This window comes from Pyrgilauda ruficollis, unplaced genomic scaffold, assembly GCF_017590135.1.
Source record: "Pyrgilauda ruficollis isolate IOZ18807 unplaced genomic scaffold, ASM1759013v1 scaffold5, whole genome shotgun sequence".
Taxonomy (NCBI): domain Eukaryota; kingdom Metazoa; phylum Chordata; class Aves; order Passeriformes; family Passeridae; genus Pyrgilauda; species Pyrgilauda ruficollis.
The window spans coordinates 4,472,504-4,494,207 of record NW_024526599.1 but is presented as its reverse complement, the minus strand read 5'-3'; the positions used below and the strand labels follow the sequence as shown (position 1 = coordinate 4,494,207).

At 37.0% G+C, this 21,704-nt stretch overlaps 1 protein-coding gene across 4 annotated transcripts in view; it reads right to left on the bottom strand.

The window, feature by feature from the left end:
- Positions 1–3,653: 3,653 nt before the first annotated feature.
- ARFIP1 (ADP ribosylation factor interacting protein 1) overlaps positions 3,654–21,704 on the bottom strand; it is a 40,579-nt gene continuing 22,528 nt past the window's right edge. For all 4 annotated transcript variants that reach the window (XM_041479955.1, XM_041479954.1, XM_041479952.1 and 1 more), the window contains 4 exons: positions 18,469–18,690; positions 15,003–15,160; positions 12,704–12,878; positions 3,654–5,245 (listed from right to left, as the gene is read on the bottom strand). In XM_041479955.1, coding sequence (XP_041335889.1) covers positions 5,090–5,245; positions 12,704–12,878; positions 15,003–15,160; positions 18,469–18,690 — 711 coding nt within the window. In that variant the 3' untranslated portion in view covers positions 3,654–5,089. The remainder of the gene's footprint in view (positions 5,246–12,703; positions 12,879–15,002; positions 15,161–18,468; positions 18,691–21,704) is intronic.

Genomic DNA, 21,704 nt, shown 5'->3' with positions numbered 1-21,704 from the left:
AGCACAAATGTTCTCTGGAAAAGACGGAAAGAGCAAGCCAAACAAGAGACTTGCATAATGGCATTGTATTTAAAAAGTCAGAACCCAAACAGGACAGCAGAGGACCTGGGAGCCAGGCCGGATGTGAAGTTAAACTCTTCACTTTTCCTCACCCTGTGGGTTTGTTCTACCTGAACTTTTCCAAAACATGTTAGTAAATTAATTAGAAATTTTTAGCTGATTTTTTCGCCTAAAAATGTAACACTCAACAGGCAAATATTTTGCCCACACGGCTAAAATTAATATGAGTTATAAACAACTGAAAACTGGTCTTTACAGTAGGAAGTGTTAGGCAACTTTAATAATAGGTAGATCAAGTGGCCCCACCTATAATAAACAACAAATGCACCTCCCTAGAACAGATAGCATTTAGATGAGCTGGTATACTACAAAACCAAATCATACTGTTAATTTTTTAAGATTTCTAATTAATGAAATATTCAAGACAGTCTTCAGGATGACTACTTTTTTTAAGGCTCTTTCTTATTAAAAGTAAAAAAACCACCTTGTATTTTGTAAACTCTGTTTTTCCTCAGAGCACAGAGCTCCTAATTCTTTAGGATGAACACAAATCTAATGAATGAACAGATCTAATGGAAATAAAGCAATTTACACCACTTAAAAAAGGTGCCATCTTCATTACAATCCCTCAATTCTACAAAGCTTTGATAAAAGGAGGAGAAAAATTAATTGTGATACTCTTGTCACATTAAAATCAAGTTGTATTTGGGCTCAAAATTAGGCACTCTGTTAGTTAAGCTCTCAAAACAAAACCCTGCAATTAATTACTACCATCACATAAAACTAGCATGATGCATATGCATATGTAAGAAAGGCAAATCAAAACTGAACAGGCAATGCTAGTTTTTAGCATTATTTATCACTTAACTGCTTGATTTTACAGCCCTTGGTATTCTTTAAAAGGCAGCAAGATGTATAATTATTTAATTAGCACAGTAAGATACAGTATTCATTAAGTAATAGGAACACACTGCTGATAGCTGAACTGCTCCTGACTGAACCAATGGATTTATGCTGCCATGAACAGCAAGAACAGGGAAAACCTGAACTAAAAAGTTGTTTCAGGTTCATTCTGTTCTGTATCTGATCTCTGCACTTAATTAAGAAATGTTATCAGACAGACACACTGGGACCCATCTCAGTCCTACCAACCAGTCTTACACAGGAACTCTGCAAAGATTCTCCTGATCTCTCGTTCTGCTCCTCCTGGAATATCAACTACTCTCTCTCCTGCAGTAGCTACTCTCTTTAAAACAGATTCTCATCCAAGGATGAGACTGAGTGTATTTGCTCAGCAAATAGAGTTCTGTTCACCTACAGCCTTTATAAGGGTAAGCTACTTCCTTCACTCCCTTCAAACGATGGCCATGATGACAAACATGTGGACACCCCCATGTCCCTGGCCATTTGGTTTCCACACAAAACTCGTGGAAATGAAGAGGAAAGGATGTTGGTGAAAACAGGTGTAGAGAGGTGAACAAGAGTGCTGTCACAGACAGAGAACTCTGTTTTCTGTGTAGCCCTACCTTTAACACCACAGCAACCGGAAAGAACACAAAGATGTCAAAGAGCAACAAACAGTAAGAAATTAGAGAAATATAAACCAAGCACCAGTCAAATCCTCTGTCTAATAAAGATCTTCTAATAAAAAAACCCTTTCATCTTGACACAGCAATGAGTAGTTTGGTTAATTTTAGGGTGGGAGCTACCATAAAATATGGTAAGATTCACAACTAATGTAAATGTTTTTGTGTCTAGTAAAACCCTTACACCAAGCATGCAACATGGAAAAGATAACCAGACTAAAAAAACCCCTCCAAACCTAAAGATAATTGCAGATGAGGAATGCTAAATAATTGCAATAGCTTTCACTTCTTGTAACACCACAACAAGGAACAAGAGCAGATAAGCAAAGCATAAGAAGTGAATATGCCCCCCATTCAGTTCAAAACAGAGTTAAGGCGGACATTTAGCTTTCCTTTTACATTACTTTGATCATTTTTGAAAGGACAGACAGACTAGAGATAAGGTTTCTTGGAAAACCAGTTGACTGAAGATTGAAAAAAAAAGCTGTTAATTTAATGAGGTAGGTGTACTACTATATTCTTGCCTGTGTAGATCTCTTTCCAAATAAAAATAGATACATTTTGTAACCAGAAACGTTTTTTTGTAAAAGGCTTGTAAACGCATGAAGTAGGCCAAAGAGCACTGTTAGAGCAAAAAAGCTGTTTGTAGAATTCAGACAAACAAAATAACACGAGCAACAAGTTTCAAACAAGCCAGATAACTTATAGTATGGTCACTGAGAATCAAAACAGCTCCCCAAGTCTCTGAGGGGGAGCTCAACAGCAGCTACAACAGAATATCTGAAAATGTTACTAATTGCTTTGAGTTCTTCATCCTAAGAAACCTCACATAACGCTGTAAGCATTAATGTAACAATTTGTTAACAGAGATGAAATCTGTCACAGACCAGTCTCTACAAGGTGGGTATGGCCTTCTGTACAAACAACAAAAACACCCCATCCTGACAACTGTCCCCCTAGATAAAGGCCACATTACAACCTTAAGATATTTATAATGCTCATTTGCGAGGATCAGAAAGCCTCACAACCATAATTACTTCCCATTGGGAACGCTGAAGTGTCTTTTCTCTTACAATCTCTTGATCCAAGTTTCTAAATTTGGTTAGCTCTAAAAAGCTAATTTTAAATATAAGATATGAGCTTGAATTATTTCATAAGCATATGTATTTGAGCAGTGACAAAGAAAGCTACAGCACTACAGCAGGCTACTATCAGTCTAATAACTTATTGATCAGCTGAACAGACAACCCTCCTCACTGAGGCTACCCATTAGAACAATTGCTTCGCTGAGCAAAATGGAAGTAGTTCTTCCTTCCCCCAGTATTAAACAATACACAGACAGGTTTTAGCAAGTAATCTCTTTGGACCCACCTTTTCTTCCAGGTGAAAACACTCCAGCAGTTTCAAGCCATTGCAAAAGTTTGAGGATTACACAATGCCACGTTGGTCAGTCTTTCTTAAGGCAACTGCAGACTCAAGTTCACTCTTACCATTTCTGACAGGCGAGTTCCTTCTGAGCAGCAGCGATCCGAGGCAGGAGACATGTGAATCTCAGGGAGAAACCAAGAGCACAGGTTCCTTATGTACCCTTTTCCTACAGCAATTCTGAAAGCCCAATACTTCACTTGTATGTAAAGGTCAGTGGGTTTGCATTCTTCACCCCTGCAATAATGCATTTCCCAGTTCAACCCTATAGTCACTCAGCTCACTTTCCTTGCACCCTCGTACCACACATGTGCCAGGATTCAGTGGAAGTCAATGGCTTCATAAGAACTTTAAATAAAATTTAATTCCCTTTAGAAGTTCAAGTCGAAAACCACATATATTAAAAGATTTGTTTCACTATAGATTTACTTTCCAGTTGAACTTGCCCACTGTTAAAATAGCATCACTACGTAGCACTGCTTTGTGAGATATTCTTGAACAGGGGTGACAACTCACAAAAACAGGACTAAGCTTTCACTGCAGAATCTCCCTTCTACTTTTAACCATCACAAGTCAAGAAAGTTTGACTGCAAACATGTTTAATATGAATACAAAATTCACATAGGATATACATTCTAGGGAACGTAATTGAGCTATCACAAGAGATTCTGACAGAACGAAAACATAAAGAAGGTTCTGTCAGGCCAAGAATTTAATGAGGAATGATTAAAAAGTCTGATTTACAGTTACATTACAGTTGTGTTAAACACTGAAAACTTTAGAATGTCAGCTGAAAGGCATTTGAACATACAGTACATAAATCATACAATCCACACCATTGTAAATAACATATTTGAAGTATTTCATTTTACTTAACATAAAGCAACATAACATGTGCAAATGAGGACTCCAATATATTGAATTTTAAATGTCTATGATAAAATTGACATATAATTTTACATTTAAGGACTACAGAAATGATGAAGAAATTAAAAATGTGTCCTCCATTTTACTCCCATTACCAAAGTATGCTTTTCAATTAAACAGAAAAAACATACTGGCCCGATTTCCTCTCAAAATCATACCTGCCCATGAAGTTTAACTAAAGCTTTAACTTGCTCTAAGTGTACAATGACACAGCATTTACACGGTCGTCTTCCCCGTGCTGGGGACGGACAAACTATTACATTAAAGGGCTCTTAGATTATGTACACTGGTGGAAAATATTATCTTATAAAAAGGCACATACCTGTGATTTAAGGCTAGTACGGTATTTGTTTCATAGAGAAAGAAACATTTTAAATGAAATTAGTACATTTAATGGTTGGCCTCACTCAGCAAACCACTTGGTGCAAAGCAAAAATGTGTGCTCAGAAGCCTCAGACTGACAGTGATTCTTGCTTTAGTGTTTTTTGGTTTTTTTAACCCTTTGATGGAAAGGTACATTTTTAAAAAAGGCATTTGCTGCAATTCCACTTGTCAATGAGCCATCTGCTACTGCTGCCTTATATGCAGATATTACATATAGGCCTTATAGTATTCATCTGCAAAATAGTCGTTTAACTTTCTCCTTTTTTTAAAAGTCATATGAAAATTACTAAAGATGTTTTCTATATTCATGTATAAAATACCAGATGTTGGTACAAATCATGTAAACCTCCATTTGCAAATATTTTGACTAGCCACCAAAATACCAGAAATCACAAGCATCATTTGTCAGTGCAAATCTATAATAGTTTTGTTTCCCCTCCCTCTTTCCCTCCCCTTTCCCAATTACAGAAATAACCGCCAAACTTTACGTACAAAAGGAGTGCTCTATATTGGAAATTACAGAAATTATGTTTGGTTACCTTAAAGTCACCCACTTTCCTATCAAATTCAGTTTTACAGTATTATAAAAGGGGAAAAAATTTAAAGCTGTCCGTTCAAGAATCACAACAGTCCTTCAACCCCAACCCTTAATTATTCTCAGATTTAAAGAATTTTAGGCTAACATTGGGTCCTCTTCTATGACCTGATTACTGTTCTTCAAGCCAGGATGGGGCATCTGCTCCAGGAGTTTTCAATTTGATGTGGAACTGTTTAAGTGTCTGTTCAAGCTGCTTTTGATTGCCAGCAAAGTACGCCGCAATGGCATTGTGGAACAGAACAAGCTGATTGTGCAATACCTTCACCTGCAGGCAAGGAGAGAGACATTAAGAGGAGGCTGATGTTAACATCATCACAGGTCAGCTATAAAGAAATAGGTGTATTTGAAATGCTCAGACTTCCTATAGATTTATTTAACAAAAGCTTAAAAATACAGATACGAAACACAAATATGAATTTCTTTAACATTAAAGTGATTCAGAGTTTTCATAAAGTGTGTTTAACAGTCAAAACCAACTCAGCATGCACAGAGCAAACACAATTCACTAAACAGCATAATGTTATCAAATATCAAACACTTGATTACAAGTACTTGATGCCTTGAAATTAGATGGCAAACCTCTAAGATACGTGCCTGCAGGCCAAATGGACCTACCTCCCTGAAACAGTACATGGCAAGGGCATTATCTGAGTATACAGTTCATTGCCCCCCTTGCAGAGAGTTGCTGCTTTCCAGCTCATGGACACCTAAATGAAATTAAACTGCTGTTTTTCTCCCAGCAATATTTCTTGCCTGTAATATCTCCTGTAACACAGGATTATTTACAGCACTTTGGCAATATCTTGACTCTAACATTTGTGAAAAGTAGTCATGAAATACACCTGTCACAGCAGCAACCAAAACTTGGGAAGAAGAGCACAAGGGCAGCTGGAGGGCACCACTGTTTTTCTCTATGATAACAAGCTGCAGCCACGGTGATGAAGTCAAAGTTAAGCAAATGTTCCATTTCCATCCTAGCACACCAGGAAACCTGAAGCTGTGAATGGACAGCAGTATGCTCAAAGGCATCTGTCCAGTTTCTCCTGCAGCCAAACTCCTCTCATTCCTGAGTATACTCTCAGCCCAGCACCACCTACTCTTGTGTCAGTTCCCAAATCCCCATGGTGATGGCCCTTACCTGTTTCCAGCCTACAAGGCTGAGCCCAGCAGCAAGCAGCAAACATAGAAGGGAACAGAGGAGCAAGGTGGCTGACTGAGCCCCGAGGAAAGGTGTGGGAGGTAACAGATTAAGCTTTCTCTACTGAAATTTTAGATCACTGTCTCATTTCTCAGTCCAAAAGGGACAGTTTACTTCTGTCACGCTGGGAATCAAAACTGTCCTTGGGCAGGTTTGGCCCGTGCCTACCAGTGGGCCATGCTTGTTTCAACAGGTTTGTTATTGGCTACTGTGCTTCTCTGAAATGCATGCAACTCAATACAGAAACACCTTATCTTCTTCATTTAATGAAAGATCTCTAATTAAACCCCTCACCATTATATCTGACATGCTATGACACCTGAAGAATGCAACATTTACTACGAAATTTAATAAATATATTTTTAAATTCCTTGAGAATAATGGGCTGAGCATGTGTGTGTGTATCCCTGCAGGAATATAAAAAAATCCTGCACAAAATTAAAATTTCTGATTATATCACTTTTTCTTTTTTTAACTGGCCCAAATTTACATCTAAGTTACTTTGACAATCTGAAAACTGGAACCCCTAGGTCTTCTCTCTATATTTCCCCTAATAATTCAGGTTAATTTATGCAAATACATGCCAAAGAATAGGCTTTTTGTCTCATTAACAGTGTAAAATGATACTTTATTCCACCAAAAGGCTCTCCAAGAAAATACATGAGAAGTGTGAATGGTTAGAAAGGAATTCCCCATTATACCTTTAGACAACTTTTTTTTCATTTACAAAAGAATGTACAGATTTATCACATACAGACATTTTAACATCGAGGAGACATAGGATTTAGCTTACTACACTTGTTCAAACAGAGTTCAAACTATTTTTTGACTCATAAAAGGTAGCCTCTTCTTCAGTTTGTGTGGGCAGACAGGTATATAAACATATGGATTTTTTCATCTATAAAAATGTTAATTACCAAAATATTACACTTTATAAGTGGAAAATGTCACAGCAACATAAAGGGTTTGCTTTTAAAAGTTTAGATAGAAAGCACAATGCTTTTCTTGAGCAGATTCTTTCATCACTGACATGCAAGACTTCCTGCAATCCCAGCCAGGAATTCTACAGAGAAGTACACTCACTGTTATAGCATATTATTAAAATGCTACAAGAGTTTTACTCATACAGTTTATAGGAACTCAAATAAAACAGGGGTAACCTCCCCTCCCAGACCAAGTTCATCAGTCTGAGACTATTTGGCATTTTGTTAGGGTAACTTTTAACATAAACCTTCTGTAAACTGCCCCAAAAATCTTCTGGTAATTTTAAAAATTCAGTCAGGCCTAGGCTCAAGGATGTGTGTGCACACACACAGAGGCAGGAACTGACAGTGTAGAGGCAGATAATCTGGACTGAAAAAATATGGTTTGTTTTGAAGGTATTTTTTGAACTACTAAAGCTACTTCATTGTATGAGGTTCTATCCCCTAGGTCATTGTGGTATAAATTTCATGATTGTTATCAAACTGGTTTCAGAGGTTCAAAGTGTTACAACTTCTACTCTCCTCTTCCAGAAGCTGATTGCTAAGTGAATCCCAAAGTGATGGTGGGATCTTCTTTTCCATATCTTTATCAAGTAACTTTATTTTAAAGTTTTTCTAGAAAAAGACCACTTAAAGGGTCTGACACTGTACAAAGAAGCTCTACTATGAAGCAGCAGCCAGCAAAGAAGAAAAAGCTGTAACACCTCAAAACACCCAATGTCCACAGCAAAACCACCTGCAACCACAGCTAAGGATTGGACCCCGACAATTCATTTAAAACCAAGTTCAAATTTACCCACTTTTCCATTGAAAGAATCTTACTCCAACTTGGGGAGTGGGTAAGTATCTTACCCACTCCCATATCCAGTCACTGATTGCAACTTCCACACTGTATTTCACCTTAGCCCTCTGTTGGCAAAACATTCATGCAGATACACAGTCAGCTGGATCAGAGAACAGATCTAGATTAAAATTAAGCAGACAACAATGTATCTGCTTTATCCTGGATCAGTTCCCCAATCTGATTCTCTACACAGCTGCAAAAACACTTTCACAAACACTAGAGGGAAGGCAATGGGGGAAAAGAGGGGGGATGAAGGGATCACATTTTTTTGCATCAAAGCCTTGAAACAATTGTCAGATTACAGCAGTAAAGGCCAACTCTTGATCACCGAGCTGTAGCACTGATTCCAGGAAAGAAGTGTTTGAAGATTTGCCTCAGTCAAAGAATGCTTAATGGTACGCTGCTAAAATACAGCTAAAATACAGGTTCCAATGTATGACTAACATAGCTGTCAAAAAGCCATTGTGCTTTACAGTTGAACAACAGTTAAAATCTTTGTTCCTTGTTAATTAACTACATATACCTATTTGTTCCTAATTATAAGCAGAGCAAGCACTCCATAATACAATTGGCACACATATCTCAAAACAAAAAAGAAACATTGTGGATAAGCATAAAAACCTACACGTAGACAAGAGACTTAAGTGTCATATACAGAAGATACTATAGGATGGATTTGATTTTTCACATGGATGCTCTTAACGTTTCAGTTCTTTCTAAATATTGCCCTCTTTGTCCACCTCCCTCTGAACATTGTATTTTCTGTGGCACACTAAGTGCATAGTTCTTTACACCCTCCTCATTCAGCCTGTTTCAGCCATTTCAATGACCCTCACAACCATCACAATCCTTTCTCCTAGCTATCTTAATTTGAAGGTACTTAGTCTAAACAGTTTCATCATCTGGGTCTCCACTGGACTGCGGATTGCTTTCATTTGTAGAAGCAAGCATTTAAGAATCAGACTCCTGAAGTAGAATTCACAGAAGTGCAGTCATTTTCTTTCTCTGAATAGAATGGTATTTGACATTTCTCAATTGCATCCAAGAGTAAGAGGGTTTTTTACTCAAAATGACAAAACCTTCTAAAACTGTTTTCAGAAATGACAGGAATTTTTGAGCTAAAAAAAGCCCATCACCCTTATTTTAAAAAAATTAACTATTTATAAGATGCAGATTTTGAATGCAACTATTATTATAATCATCAGCAAGTGCTACAAACTTCTACAGAACTCTGCCAGCTGGGGATAGCGCCAATAAAACTTTGTATCAGCAAAGTGAAAAATGAGTTCTAACTTCAGATCAAATGCTGTAATAAAAGTCAATAGAAATCTTGTGTATCTTGGTTTTACAGAAAGAAACTTGCAATTCCAGCTTTACTGTAAATGCAGCTCTCTGCGACTTTGAGGGCTTTTAATTGAAATATTAGCATATGAACTGTCAATAGAAATCTTGTGTATCTTGGTTTTACAGAAAGAAACTTGCAATTCCAGCTTTACTGCAAATGCAGCTCTCTGCGACTTTGAAATATTAGCATATGAATCGAGGAGAACAGGCACAAAGAGACTGCAACCATGTGATGCCTTTTACCCATATAGGAAAACCTAGATAGGGCCTTCTAGATTATGGGTTCTTTGGTGACATTTTCAGCACCACAGACCAACAGGAGCCCACCAGCCAGTTAAACTGGCTTCAGAGGTTCTTTGCAGCATCATTTACTGGGAACACACTGCTGATAGCTGAACTGCTCCTGACTGAACCAATGGATTTATGCTGCCATGAACAGCAAGAACAGGGAAAACCTGAACTAAAAAGTTGTTTCAGGTTCATTCTGTTCTGTATCTGATCTCTGCACTTAATTAAGAAATGTTATCAGACAGACACACTGGGACCCATCTCAGTCCTACCAACCAGTCTTACACAGGAACTCTGCAAAGATTCTCCTGATCTCTCGTTCTGCTCCTCCTGGAATATCAACTACTCTCTCTCCTGCAGTAGCTACTCTCTTTAAAACAGATTCTCATCCAAGGATGAGACTGAGTGTATTTGCTCAGAAAACAGAGTTCTGTTCACGTACAGCCTTTATAAAACTTGAATGCTCACTTTATGCTGAGAACAAGTACTTTACAGAAACACACCACCAAGAGCAGACAGCACACAATTGTTGCTGCTCCTGCTCCCTTCTCACACTTTTTGGTTGTTTTTAGAAAGGCAGCTGAAGTGTAAAAGACAATGCTTCTGTGCCAGAGCTCTCAGCCACAGGAAACAAAAGATTGGCAAACCACAGACTGAGCTCTTCTGTCCAAGGCCACTGCAGTGCAAGGTTCATGCACTGCTGCTCTGCACCTCAGAGCAGGGACCCTGCTGAAAACAGCAACACATCATTTTCCCTTTCCACTGCTTCTCCATCAATTTATGCCCTTCTTCCCCAAGGCAGGCACAAGCCTTCCTACCTGCTACTCCTACACCACAGGGTAAGCTACTTCCTTCACTCCCTTCAAACGATGGCCATGATGACATAATGTCATCTTACACAATAAACAGAAAAAAAGAAAGCAGAGCTTACCTCAGAAAAGCTCTCAGCAGATAATTATATTTAAGCCAATACTGAAGTGTAAAGGAAGTCCTTTCTATAGCTCATTTGGGAACAAAATTACACACACCCTTTAGTAAATATTTTTACATCTCTAGTGTCAAAACTGAGAAATGTCAGCCACTGATAAAAAGGCTTAAGCATGTGAGATTCTCTACTGTATTAATCTAAAAGGCAGGAAGGAAAAAACAATCTCTTTCAGAAACAATTTGTAGGCTGTGACTGCTAACAGGATGCTTGGTCTAATTCAAGACTGTCACTAGGAAGAAAACTTCTTCAGTGTTTCCTAAACCATCTAATTTAGTTTAAAAAATTATGGAAATGTGTTTTGTACAAGGTAGAAATAAAATGCTTTTGGCTCTGAAGCCTTCCTATACATATAAACATAAATTGATAAGTGTGTTATATGGATAATGGAAACCATGAGGAAGCAGGGTAAGTTTTATTTTAAACTAATTTGAACTTAAGCATCAAAATTCCTGTACAGATATGAGCTGGAAGGATGAAACCATTTTAACAGAGGTACATTGTAGTGGTAGCAAATAACTTACTAAAAGAAGAAAACAAAGGTAGGGAGAGTAGGAAGACACCTTCAGCATACCTGTTTTTAACCTAGCACAGTTTTAAAATCCAGTTCTCAGGAGTTTTTTCTGATTTAAGAATCGGTATCAGCATTTAGATTAGACTTCAGCTTTTTCAAGAAAGTAATTTCAATATGAATTTTTTCAATCCTTTTATTTTCCAGTTTTTTCAGCAAGAACCAGAAGTACAGTCAGGCCAACGCCAGTTCAGCCACCTGATGATCTGGTCCACCACAAAGTCAACTTTTGCTGGCTATGTGATTCCAGACCAGGGAGTCCTAAGGCAGATGCCTGTATGAAGGAACAGAGCTCAGGAGCTATGTTTTAAGCATATATTGCTTTGGAAACCAGAAAGTTTGCTTACTTTCTCAACCTTTTCCTTATCATCTGTTCATGGTTCATGTTTCTTCCCTGAGCCTCATCTTTATTTTAAGAAGCTGATGCAACTGAATATGTGATAATATATGCAAGAATACAAAATAATAATCTATTTTAATTGGTTTAACTTGTTCCTATGATTTTTCTTTTAAATTTTCCTCCTTCCAGGCAAGGAGCATGGTTTGCTATTGTAATCTGGGGCCAGTCATGTATTCTTTGACAGGCTGTTACCTGCGTTTAAATTTTCAAAATATGTTAATCAACCCATACTGAAAATGTTAAGCCACTGATAATGTTAACCCTGGATAAACTGACAACTATCTCCTATGTGAGTTTTAATCACATTTTCCTTCCTCTGAAGACATGGGAAATATAGCCACACATGATTATAACCATCTCATTTACCATGAGTATGAACAAAAATCAGATCTTGAAAGACCATAATTTTCACATCTAATTAGAGACAATTTTAAAGGATGTATTTATCAAAGAAAGGACAGTCTGAAAGTTTCGTATGGCAGTTTTTTTCTGCCTGGTAGAATAAGAAGGGTAAGAATCCCATCATTAAGAGGGTATGGATGAAATGGTAGGGTTGAAATAAATGCAGAAAAATCCCCCTCATCCTACAAACCAACGGTTCAAGAATCCTATTGTAAATTAAGAAACTATAATGGCATGAATTATAGAAAGTATTACTTCTCAGTTCAAATTCTTAAAGAAAGCTTAATTTTGAAGAAGCGTCTTCATAGTTCTGTCACTTTCTTTGTGCATAACCTCCATGACAATGTTGCCAAACGTACTCATTACTTTGAATATTAAATCAGTAATTATGTGACTCATTTAACCATTAAATGTGGTAAACTGGAAAAAGCAGTATTTTTGCAAACTTGAAACCTCCTGTATCAACAAGAAACTTACTGCCACAATGTTTGTTATTTGTAGCTGGAGCAGCTTGATTAGGGACTTCTAAAGCTGCTTGTTCTAAAAGCGTGTCCCCCAGCAAGAATTCAGAAAATTCAGCTTATTTTCCTTGCTAGCTCTACTTCTAAATGAATACATATTTCAAGATGTAACAACTTAAAATATGTCTTCAAAACAGTAACTTGTAGAACAAAAGTCCTAATCATAACATGAGAAGTAGTAGCTTACCTTATTTTCTTCCAAAAATTTCAATTTTATAGATACATCATTACGCATTTTGTCATATTTCTCTTTATGCACTTGAAACAATTGCTGTGATTGTTCAATCTTTGGCAGAGTGTTTGCATCTCGAGGGCCAAGATTCAGCTCTTCTAGGTCTGTTCGATAAGCATCGTATTCAATCCTGAGAAGAAAGAGAAGAAGGGAAAGAAGAACCATCTAAGGACAGTGCCTTAAAATTGACCTCACTTATAAGTCCAAGTACAACAGAAAATTAACAAAAGAGTTACGTACAGGGAAAAAAACCCCAAAACCAACAACAACAGCAACAAAAAAACAAACCTGGGCAAGTTTTTTCCTCCCTTCTCCTATTTATCAAGCACATTGTATAAAACTGCCTCAACAAGCACCCTCCCTTTTCTGTTCCTGTCTCAGCCCCTCTGTTTTGTACAGGCTTCAGTAGTCAGAGCTTCTCCTGAGACATCTCAACCTACTAACCCAGAAAAAGCTAGCAAATATTTTTCAGGTCATTCTTCTGCTGTTGAATCAGTTCACTGGAGAGTTTGTGTTGAAAGTAAGAGGCACATGAAGAACATAACACCTCCTTTAAGCAGATGTTTGAGGAACAGGTCACTTACACCAAACTCTGACCTAAAGCATTTTCAGCATGCTCCAGGCTGCTCCATATGCAATAATTGGACAGTTTCATAGCTCTTCCACAAATACTTTTCTGAGAACTTGTCTGTCCTATGGAAAAACAAACTGCAAAAAGATGGTGCAGCCCCCACCCAAAGCATCACTCTTCCTTCCATACTTTTCTGTAGTTGTCAAATAATGGAACCTAACAGATCCACCTATTTTAACAGGACAAACCACACTATTTTTAGCCTTTTAAACATGCTTTCTTACAGACATTTCTTTAACTGGAAGCAAATCAGGATTAATAACTGGTTATAAAACACAATTTTCTGTTGATGTAACTGCTCAAAAGAAAAATACCAACTTTTCAGAGGTAAAAGGAGTAATATACACAGGGCTCCTCCTCCTGATTCTAACTGCCACTATGACTGAGGATTTATATGTAATTTATGGCTTAATTCCAAAAAGAAAACCATTAAACTTATAGAGAGCTGACAGAAGAGGGGAACAGATGAATGCTAAAATGCAACTGGGAACAGGAAAGAAGAGGCACAGAAATAAATGTGACCTATTTTCACAGTGCAAAATGATGAACTGGCCATGTCAGTGAAGAACCTTTATAATTTATTTGACTTATTAAAATGGAAAAATATTTGATTTCTTTAGTGAACAGAAAGGGAAAGCAATGAAGGTATTTCAGGAGCGAAGAACCATATATTGAAAATAACTGACAGATGTATTTTGCGTAAATTTTCAGGGGATACCTGGATGTATGAACCAATTCTTTTTTTTTTTTTCAAAATACATGTCAAAAATAAAGAAATACCTTATCTACACATTAATTCTACCTTTCATGACTTTGGAAGTTTACCTAAATATCAAAACAATAACCCACTATTTTATTCAAAAATAAGCATTAGAACAGAACAATTAAAGAAGAGGGGGAAATTCAAAACTCAAGCAGTTTGCAATTTTGGACCTAAAGAACCCCAAATATCACAAAAAATTAAATGTATAAACTACATCTTTTGTCAAATTAAAAAAAAAAAAACAACAAAACACTCTATTCTGGTAAGTGAAAGAAAGTCAGAATGGAACCACTCATCAGAAAAGCTACAAGTTCCTGACAGAAAAAAGGAACCCAGCTTTAGAATACTACGCCACATCTAAAAGTAACCTTCTCCAGGATAAGAAAGCCATTATTCATTCACTGAGAAATTTCTGGTTTATTTTCCCCTTTCTGACCAAGCCTGAAATGTCTGCATAAAAACCAAAGTGTGAATTGCAGGCATTGTTCATCAACAGAGGCACAAGATGAAATGTCTTTCAGTCGAAGAGATTATTTTACCTATTGCAATGCAGCTGGATAAAAGTGTTAATCTTCCACTGTCACGCTACTTAGAAAGCCACCTTAATCTAGCACGTGGGAAAAACCAGCTATAATTACTCCTACAGCTAACAAGTAAAATTCAGTCTACAAGGAAACATGTACAAAACATTTGAAGATCTGTGCAATCACCTACAGTTAAACAGAAACCCTCATTAGATGAGAGCTGTGTTATAAGGTTGTCATCTGACAGGTTAGTCACTCAAATACAAGACCTAAACTGATACAGAGTCTTCCCAGGGATTAATTCATAAGGAAAAGAGCTAGACACAGGATAGCTACCTGGCACTTTCATACTGTTTCACAGTCAACAATGTATCCTCAATTGTTTTATTCACCAATGTATTCACACTGGCAATAAAAAAGTTAATAGCCCCGAGAAGTGTTTCTCCATTTTTAGCTAGAAGTTTCTGCGTATCTGCATTGTAGCCAAACTCCTCCTATAAACAAAGAACAGAGAAAACAAAGCTGTAGATCAATTGAAATCATAGCATTCATCAGCAACTATATAAAAAAATGCAAACACAGATGTGGCAGGCCTTCCACTTCTGTTTGGGTATGATTATGATTAAACCAATATGATTCCAATACAATATTTAGTTCACAGTTCTTATGGAATCCCTCCAACATCAGTAAAACATAGTTTACAATTTTGTTACCACAGATGATGTTAAATCCTATTTTATAATGGGATTTTTCTGCACTCTGATATCTTGAATGTTGCTTAAAAGTAAGTGCTAATGCAATCTTCACATTGTCATTCAGCAGGGTTTTAATCCAGCATCTCTCATGGTTGTCTAGGTAATACTTTAATATGAACAGAGACACTGCTACATTAAATACAGTAATGTAACTGAATTCACAAGGGCACACAGCATTAATTAGCTATTAAGTTTTATTCTTACATTCTGGAAAGGAGCACTGCAAAAAAACCCAGCATCTATCATGGTTTAATAGGCTGTAAATAATTGAAGAGCAGAGCATTATAATGAATAGCAAATAAAAATTTTAATGTAACTCATCCATAAATTTCAAAGAGACGAGGGCAAAACTATTTTCAAGGCATTTTAGTCACATTTAGACATATGTTTGTCCATGTCTCTTTGTTAACAGCAGAGTAAGCTGAGCAAGGCTGCAAAGATTTTTCTAATGCACGGATGCCAAATAAATCCAATTATTATATCTATGTCATCTATATAGCATCTCCATATTCTACAGATGGGAGTTCTCAGAAAAGAGTACAATCCCTGGTTGCAATGACTATAAAACACACTAGGTTCATATTTGGAACTTTGGTCTTTTTAGACTTGCACACTGCCAACAACTGACTCAGAAGTGCTCTATTCTCCCAGTTTCTTTTCATCTGTCTAGAAAATGAACACCAAAGCCAAATGATATTTCATGTCAACAAGTTCATGACAGTAAGGGTAACAGATAATGGGCAATGGTAAGGGAAGAATCCTCTAGAAAAGAAGGTGCAATGGAAGTGAGCAATTGAAGGAGAAGAAAAAAGGAAGAGAAATTAGGGCAAGTTTTTTATGAGATAAGCCCTGTAAACACTGCTAAAAATCTGTCATCTTTGCTTTGTACAGCTGTTTAGGCAGCAAAAGCAGTTGGCTAAATTGCTACAGATTTTGCTGGAAAAAAAACCCAAAACAAGTATTTTCCAGCTGGCTTTGCTCTAACAGTGCCAGCTACACAGCTAACACGAGTGCTAGCACAGAGAAGAAATAGCAGCATGCTGGCAGAGACAACAGCAGTAGAACTGCCCCTTGCAGGAGCCTACTCCCATCTATTTTTCCTCCTGCAGGCAAGACTGCAATTAGTCTTCCAGCTGGTCTCTCATTCAGATCATCCCAGACCCAAATGAAAACATCATCAGTTCAAAGGGGGAGGTAAGAAGGATGGGTCTGCAGTGGCCTGCAGTACTAAGGAATACGCTAACCAACAATCGTGTCCTTCCAATGGCTCATAGCTTCATACAAACTTTTCAGTTCTGTCCGTGACCTCTGCAGATTCCTCTTACGAAACACACAGGAAATCCTTTCTACACCCGGAGTTTACATTCAGTTCATACTCTATGCTCAGGTCAATTAAAATTGGGATTCATCTGCCTATATAATTAGAGGCACATGGGCTTGGAACCAGCAGTTATCTTTGTATCCAAAAGAGAAACAGCAACCCATTCACATGAAGTAATACCTCACCAGATACCACATTAAAAATCTGTTTTGTTATAATGTATAAAAGAAAAAGTATTAGCATGAGACTTCGGGGGCTTTTTAATTTTATTTAAGTTTATATACTGTTATCACATTAAACATTAAAGACTCGGTGTTCAGAAATTTTACTTTTAGTCCTGCACAAGTTTTAGAGGCAAAAATCCAAATATCCAAAAGTAGGCCTGGCTACAGATGATAATACATTACAGATTAAGCAGAGGGAAAACACAAAGAGGAAGGAGACAAACACCAGGCAAGTCTCCAAGAAGCAAAGGTTAGATAACTCTAATTACAGCAGCAGAAACCTTTATTTGATTTTCATCAACAACCCCATTCAAGAATCTACACAGGAGATGAATGACAGAAACAAAGTCCAAGACCAATACAAGATGCTGAAAGAACCTGGAAGACCAGCATTCCCATTAGAAGTTACAAGCTAATAATGGGAAAAACCCCAAGATTCATTAAATGAGCATAATGCCAGATTGCATTCACGTTTTGGAAGAAACATCCAGTTTCAGCACGTACTTCACAACAATCACTAAGATCTGCCACAAATCACATGCCCATATTTGTGTCAAGAATAAACTGATTATTAAAAGCTTCTTTTAGCAGATCATTTAATTTCTTAGCTGCTAGAAATGCTCTACATTCACAGATTTTCATCTGTCAGACTAATATTAAAAATTCCTCCACATTAGTGTAGGAGTTTCACATTTTTTCAGCTAGCTATCACTTAAGGTTCCTCTGTGCAAGCATGAACTCCACCTACTCCCTTAAAACTCAATGGGAAAAAACAATTATGAAAAGACAGATGGTTTTAAAATCACAAAGATAATTTGAGCTGTTTCAGCAGCTATGTTTCAGGGAATTATTAAACTATTTAATATTGGTTTTCCAAAGGATCAAATTGTTTTAACTTTTACACTGTTACATAAACTTCTAAACCATGGAATCATAACAACCCAGATATCTCAAGATTGCCTCTCTTGCTCAGCAACTCCAGACAACATAAGAATACAGATTAGTCTTATTAGTAGGAAAATTCTGATTACAAAAGGACTTAGAGATCAAATCTCAATTCTTAAATATGCTACAGAAAAATAATTTACTCACATTCCATATGCACAAGTGAAGTAATGTGCCCTATCTACTTATTCCCAGGCACATTCCCCAAAGACATCTTGTAATTGAAATGACGTAACACACTGGAACACTTTGATGACATTTCATTAGGTGCAAAATTAATACTAAAATGCATCTTCTCTACAAAGCAAAATTGTCAGTTCTTGAGTTCAACCATCAACTAGAGACTAACATTTAAGAAACAATAAAAAACTACAGTAATTTCAATAATTTCCTAGTTTTAAGTGAATCACAGAAGCTTTCAACATAAAGAGCATGTAATATATTGTTAACTACAATGTTTATAAAAGTAGCTGCTAAGTAGCAGATACCCTGCACGAGTCAATTAGGCTTATCTTCATCTCTGCCACTGTATTTTTTTAACGCTATAAAAGTCTTACATGAAGTTCCAATGATTTCAAACTCAGGTCAGCAAATGCATCTCCAAGTTGCCTTTGGGTATGTACCATCTGGAAGAGCTGTGTGGACAGTGTCTGTGCCAGTCTCAAGATATTTTCGTATTTTTTTTTGTTGTCTCTCAATATATCTATCTGAGCTTCTAGTTCCAGGTCTACTGTTCTTGAGCCACGACCCAGTTTTTCAGAGATGATCTGACGTGTACACTGTAGAAAAAAAATTAAATTATAAAGATTCAAGTATATTCAAGACAACACAGCATACACCCATTTTCAGCTTCAAGGGACATATAATTACACACAATTCTTTCACAACCACCCCTCCCAATATAAGTTTGCACAACAAACTGAAAAAACAACACAGTCTTTAGAAGTTTATCAGGACTCAGCAAGAACAGCTGGACAAGTCTCAACTCCTACTAAGATGAATATTCAAGTTAGCAAATCAACAGCATAACTAATTGTTTCTCAAGTAAAAGAACACTTATCTTTTTATAGGTTTGGTGAACCTCATTAAGTTAAAAGAAGCATTTTAGCCCATTGCATTTAAGTCAGTTAATAGGAACATTACTATTCTGCATAAAAATGTCTAGTTAGTAATCTTTTGGGCTTTGTCTACCAATTTTCTGATCAGAACATCCATGTTAAATTTTCCAAAAATGTTCATTTTGAGGTTTTTTTAAGGTGGCAAGTAAGAAGGTGGTGGTTTTCAGCATATTTTTTTTTTAAGCTGATTAGGAACCTGGGAACTCCTCCCGAGAAAGACGCAAAAGTATTAAAATGCACTTATTATTTACACATCTACAAAATGGAGACGATTTACTCAGAAAGACTACTGCTTTTCTGTCATAAGTCAAATTCTTAGTAGGCTTGCAGCTCGTTAACACACTGAGCAGGAAATGTGCTCTTACGCAGCTGTAGACACTCTCACCCAGCCTGTGGCTGTGACAGAGCAGGCTGCTACCACATTCCACTGATCTGTGGCACCTTCTCTGCCAGAGATTCGAGCCCAGCTTGGCAGTCAGCCTCCCAAGATGCACACTGGGGTTTCCCTTGACTGAGACACAGGAGAAGCCATTTGCAAAGCAGATGTGTAGCAAAGCTATACAGTTTCTCCATGGAAAGCAGAATTATTTACTGCTCTAGTAAGTTACTTGAAGTTAATCTGTGGTCCCAAGGCGTGAACAGATAGACAACATAGACATATGAAAAATTACTGCTAGAAACAAAAGGTACAAGGAAACTAAGTTAGTAGTCAAGGCCACAACTACTCTGAAAGGACTTAATCTAAGCAAAAAGCTGCTATTTTAAATATTTTTTGGTGAAATAATGCTCAAACTTATCTTGTAACATACTCTGCAAATACACTACAGCACTGGATTTCCCAGGTTTTCACAGTTCAAGGACTTTAATTTAATACCATCTTTACTTGTGTCTAAAGGAGATGCACATTCAACCTGCTAGAACTTCCATGTCCCTTCTTAATGTAATAGAGGAACACAGGAGTGACTCAAGAAGTCAGAAGATACAGACTATTTGGGCTACTTTGTTAGATTCAAGTAATTGACAAGAGAAAGCACAGCTAATCTAGGTGATGTTTATCTGTTAGGCATCAGAAATTTGGGAGAGCGTTAACAAATCATAACAGAGAATACAACTTTATTACCAAGGACTCCACGAGAAATTACAAAATACAGCTTAGCTCTGAGTGTGCTCAGAGCATAAATAAGCCTTTCATTAGGAACTATGAAAGTGATGGTCAAATTTTGGCTATTTTCCAAATGAGCTCACACACACACACAAAAACCCCCATGGAAATGCAAGAGAAAAATCTGAATCATGAAAAGCAAACTTTTTGAAAGCAAGGATAAATTACAAATGAAGGAATTCTTTTCAGCCACCATGTATTTGCTTCATAAGTCACAGCAAAACACCTAAAAAAGCCCAGCAGTGACAAGTGAAGAAAAACCAGTAATTGGAAAGACTTACACTGCATACTTTGTTAACTCAGATGTAGCAAAAGATAAAGAAAATGCCCCAATCTATTTTGATTTACTCCATTTCTAAGTGGACTAATACAAGCACACAAGTTACTCTATATTCTCACTTGCAAAGAAAATTCCATGCATTATTTCCATCGTGCTTTGTTCTAAGAGTATCTATAAAGGAAACTGTCACGAAAAAGACCATGCAACTCAAAAAGAAGTCATCCAATGCAAAGTTTAAGAAAAACAACTCAGAGAAAAAAAAAATACCAAAATATATTTAAGAGAAATATATTTTAACTTGTATATGCCAAAGATGAACAGAGGCATTACTAGACATGTCTCAGAAATAAATGTTCTACTAGTAGCCCAGTGTCAGAGAGGTTTGCAAAACAGGTTTGCTTTTTTTTCTCCCCTCAAAGTTTAAGAACTTGTACAAAAAACAAAAATACAAGCTTGTTAGAACTGCTGAAAGTCAAGAAGAGTCTTGACTTTCTTGGGCCTAGATGTTTTTGCTAGACTGAAAACCTCCTTCTCATCCAAAGGGAAAGGCATGGGCAGAAGAAAGAACAGAACAAGATCCTGACACTAGACTATGGAAAGAAGGCAATTTCTCTTCACACTAATCATGATTACTAGGGAGCATTCGACTGGAGAGTGTGAAGGGTGATGGTAGTTGTAAAGGCATTTATAGATGGGAATGACTTCTGAACATACCCAATAATTTTGATTTCTCAACCCCTCATATAGACACCATGGTATAGGAACTACTCATGTCAGATTGTTAAAGAACTTCTTAACAGCAAATTTTACCACTAACTCCCCTTGTAGATTAATGTCTGGTACATTGATACCAGGGATTTTAAATTCAGAGGGATTCAAGTGCTGACATTTACTCCTGTCCTTGATTTCTGCATCTTCAAACCTATGTAGTTAGCTATTATGAGAGAAGGAGGACACTTCCCATGATCTTCCTAATGGGGACCAAAGCAAGCCAGTATGTCCATGAATTTAAATACCGTCCTTAACCATATTAAATATATTTTTGTACGAAGCCTACAACACAAATGTATGGCGCCTCCAAGTACAGTTGCACAATACTCTATCAACTCAAAATGAATTTGTAAGTTCTCTGAATGATCTTGTATCTCAAAAAAAGAGTGAACAGCAAGTCAATATGGGAAAGATCATAACTGACACATCTCCTTAGGCATGTTTGGGAATAGATAAAAGTAA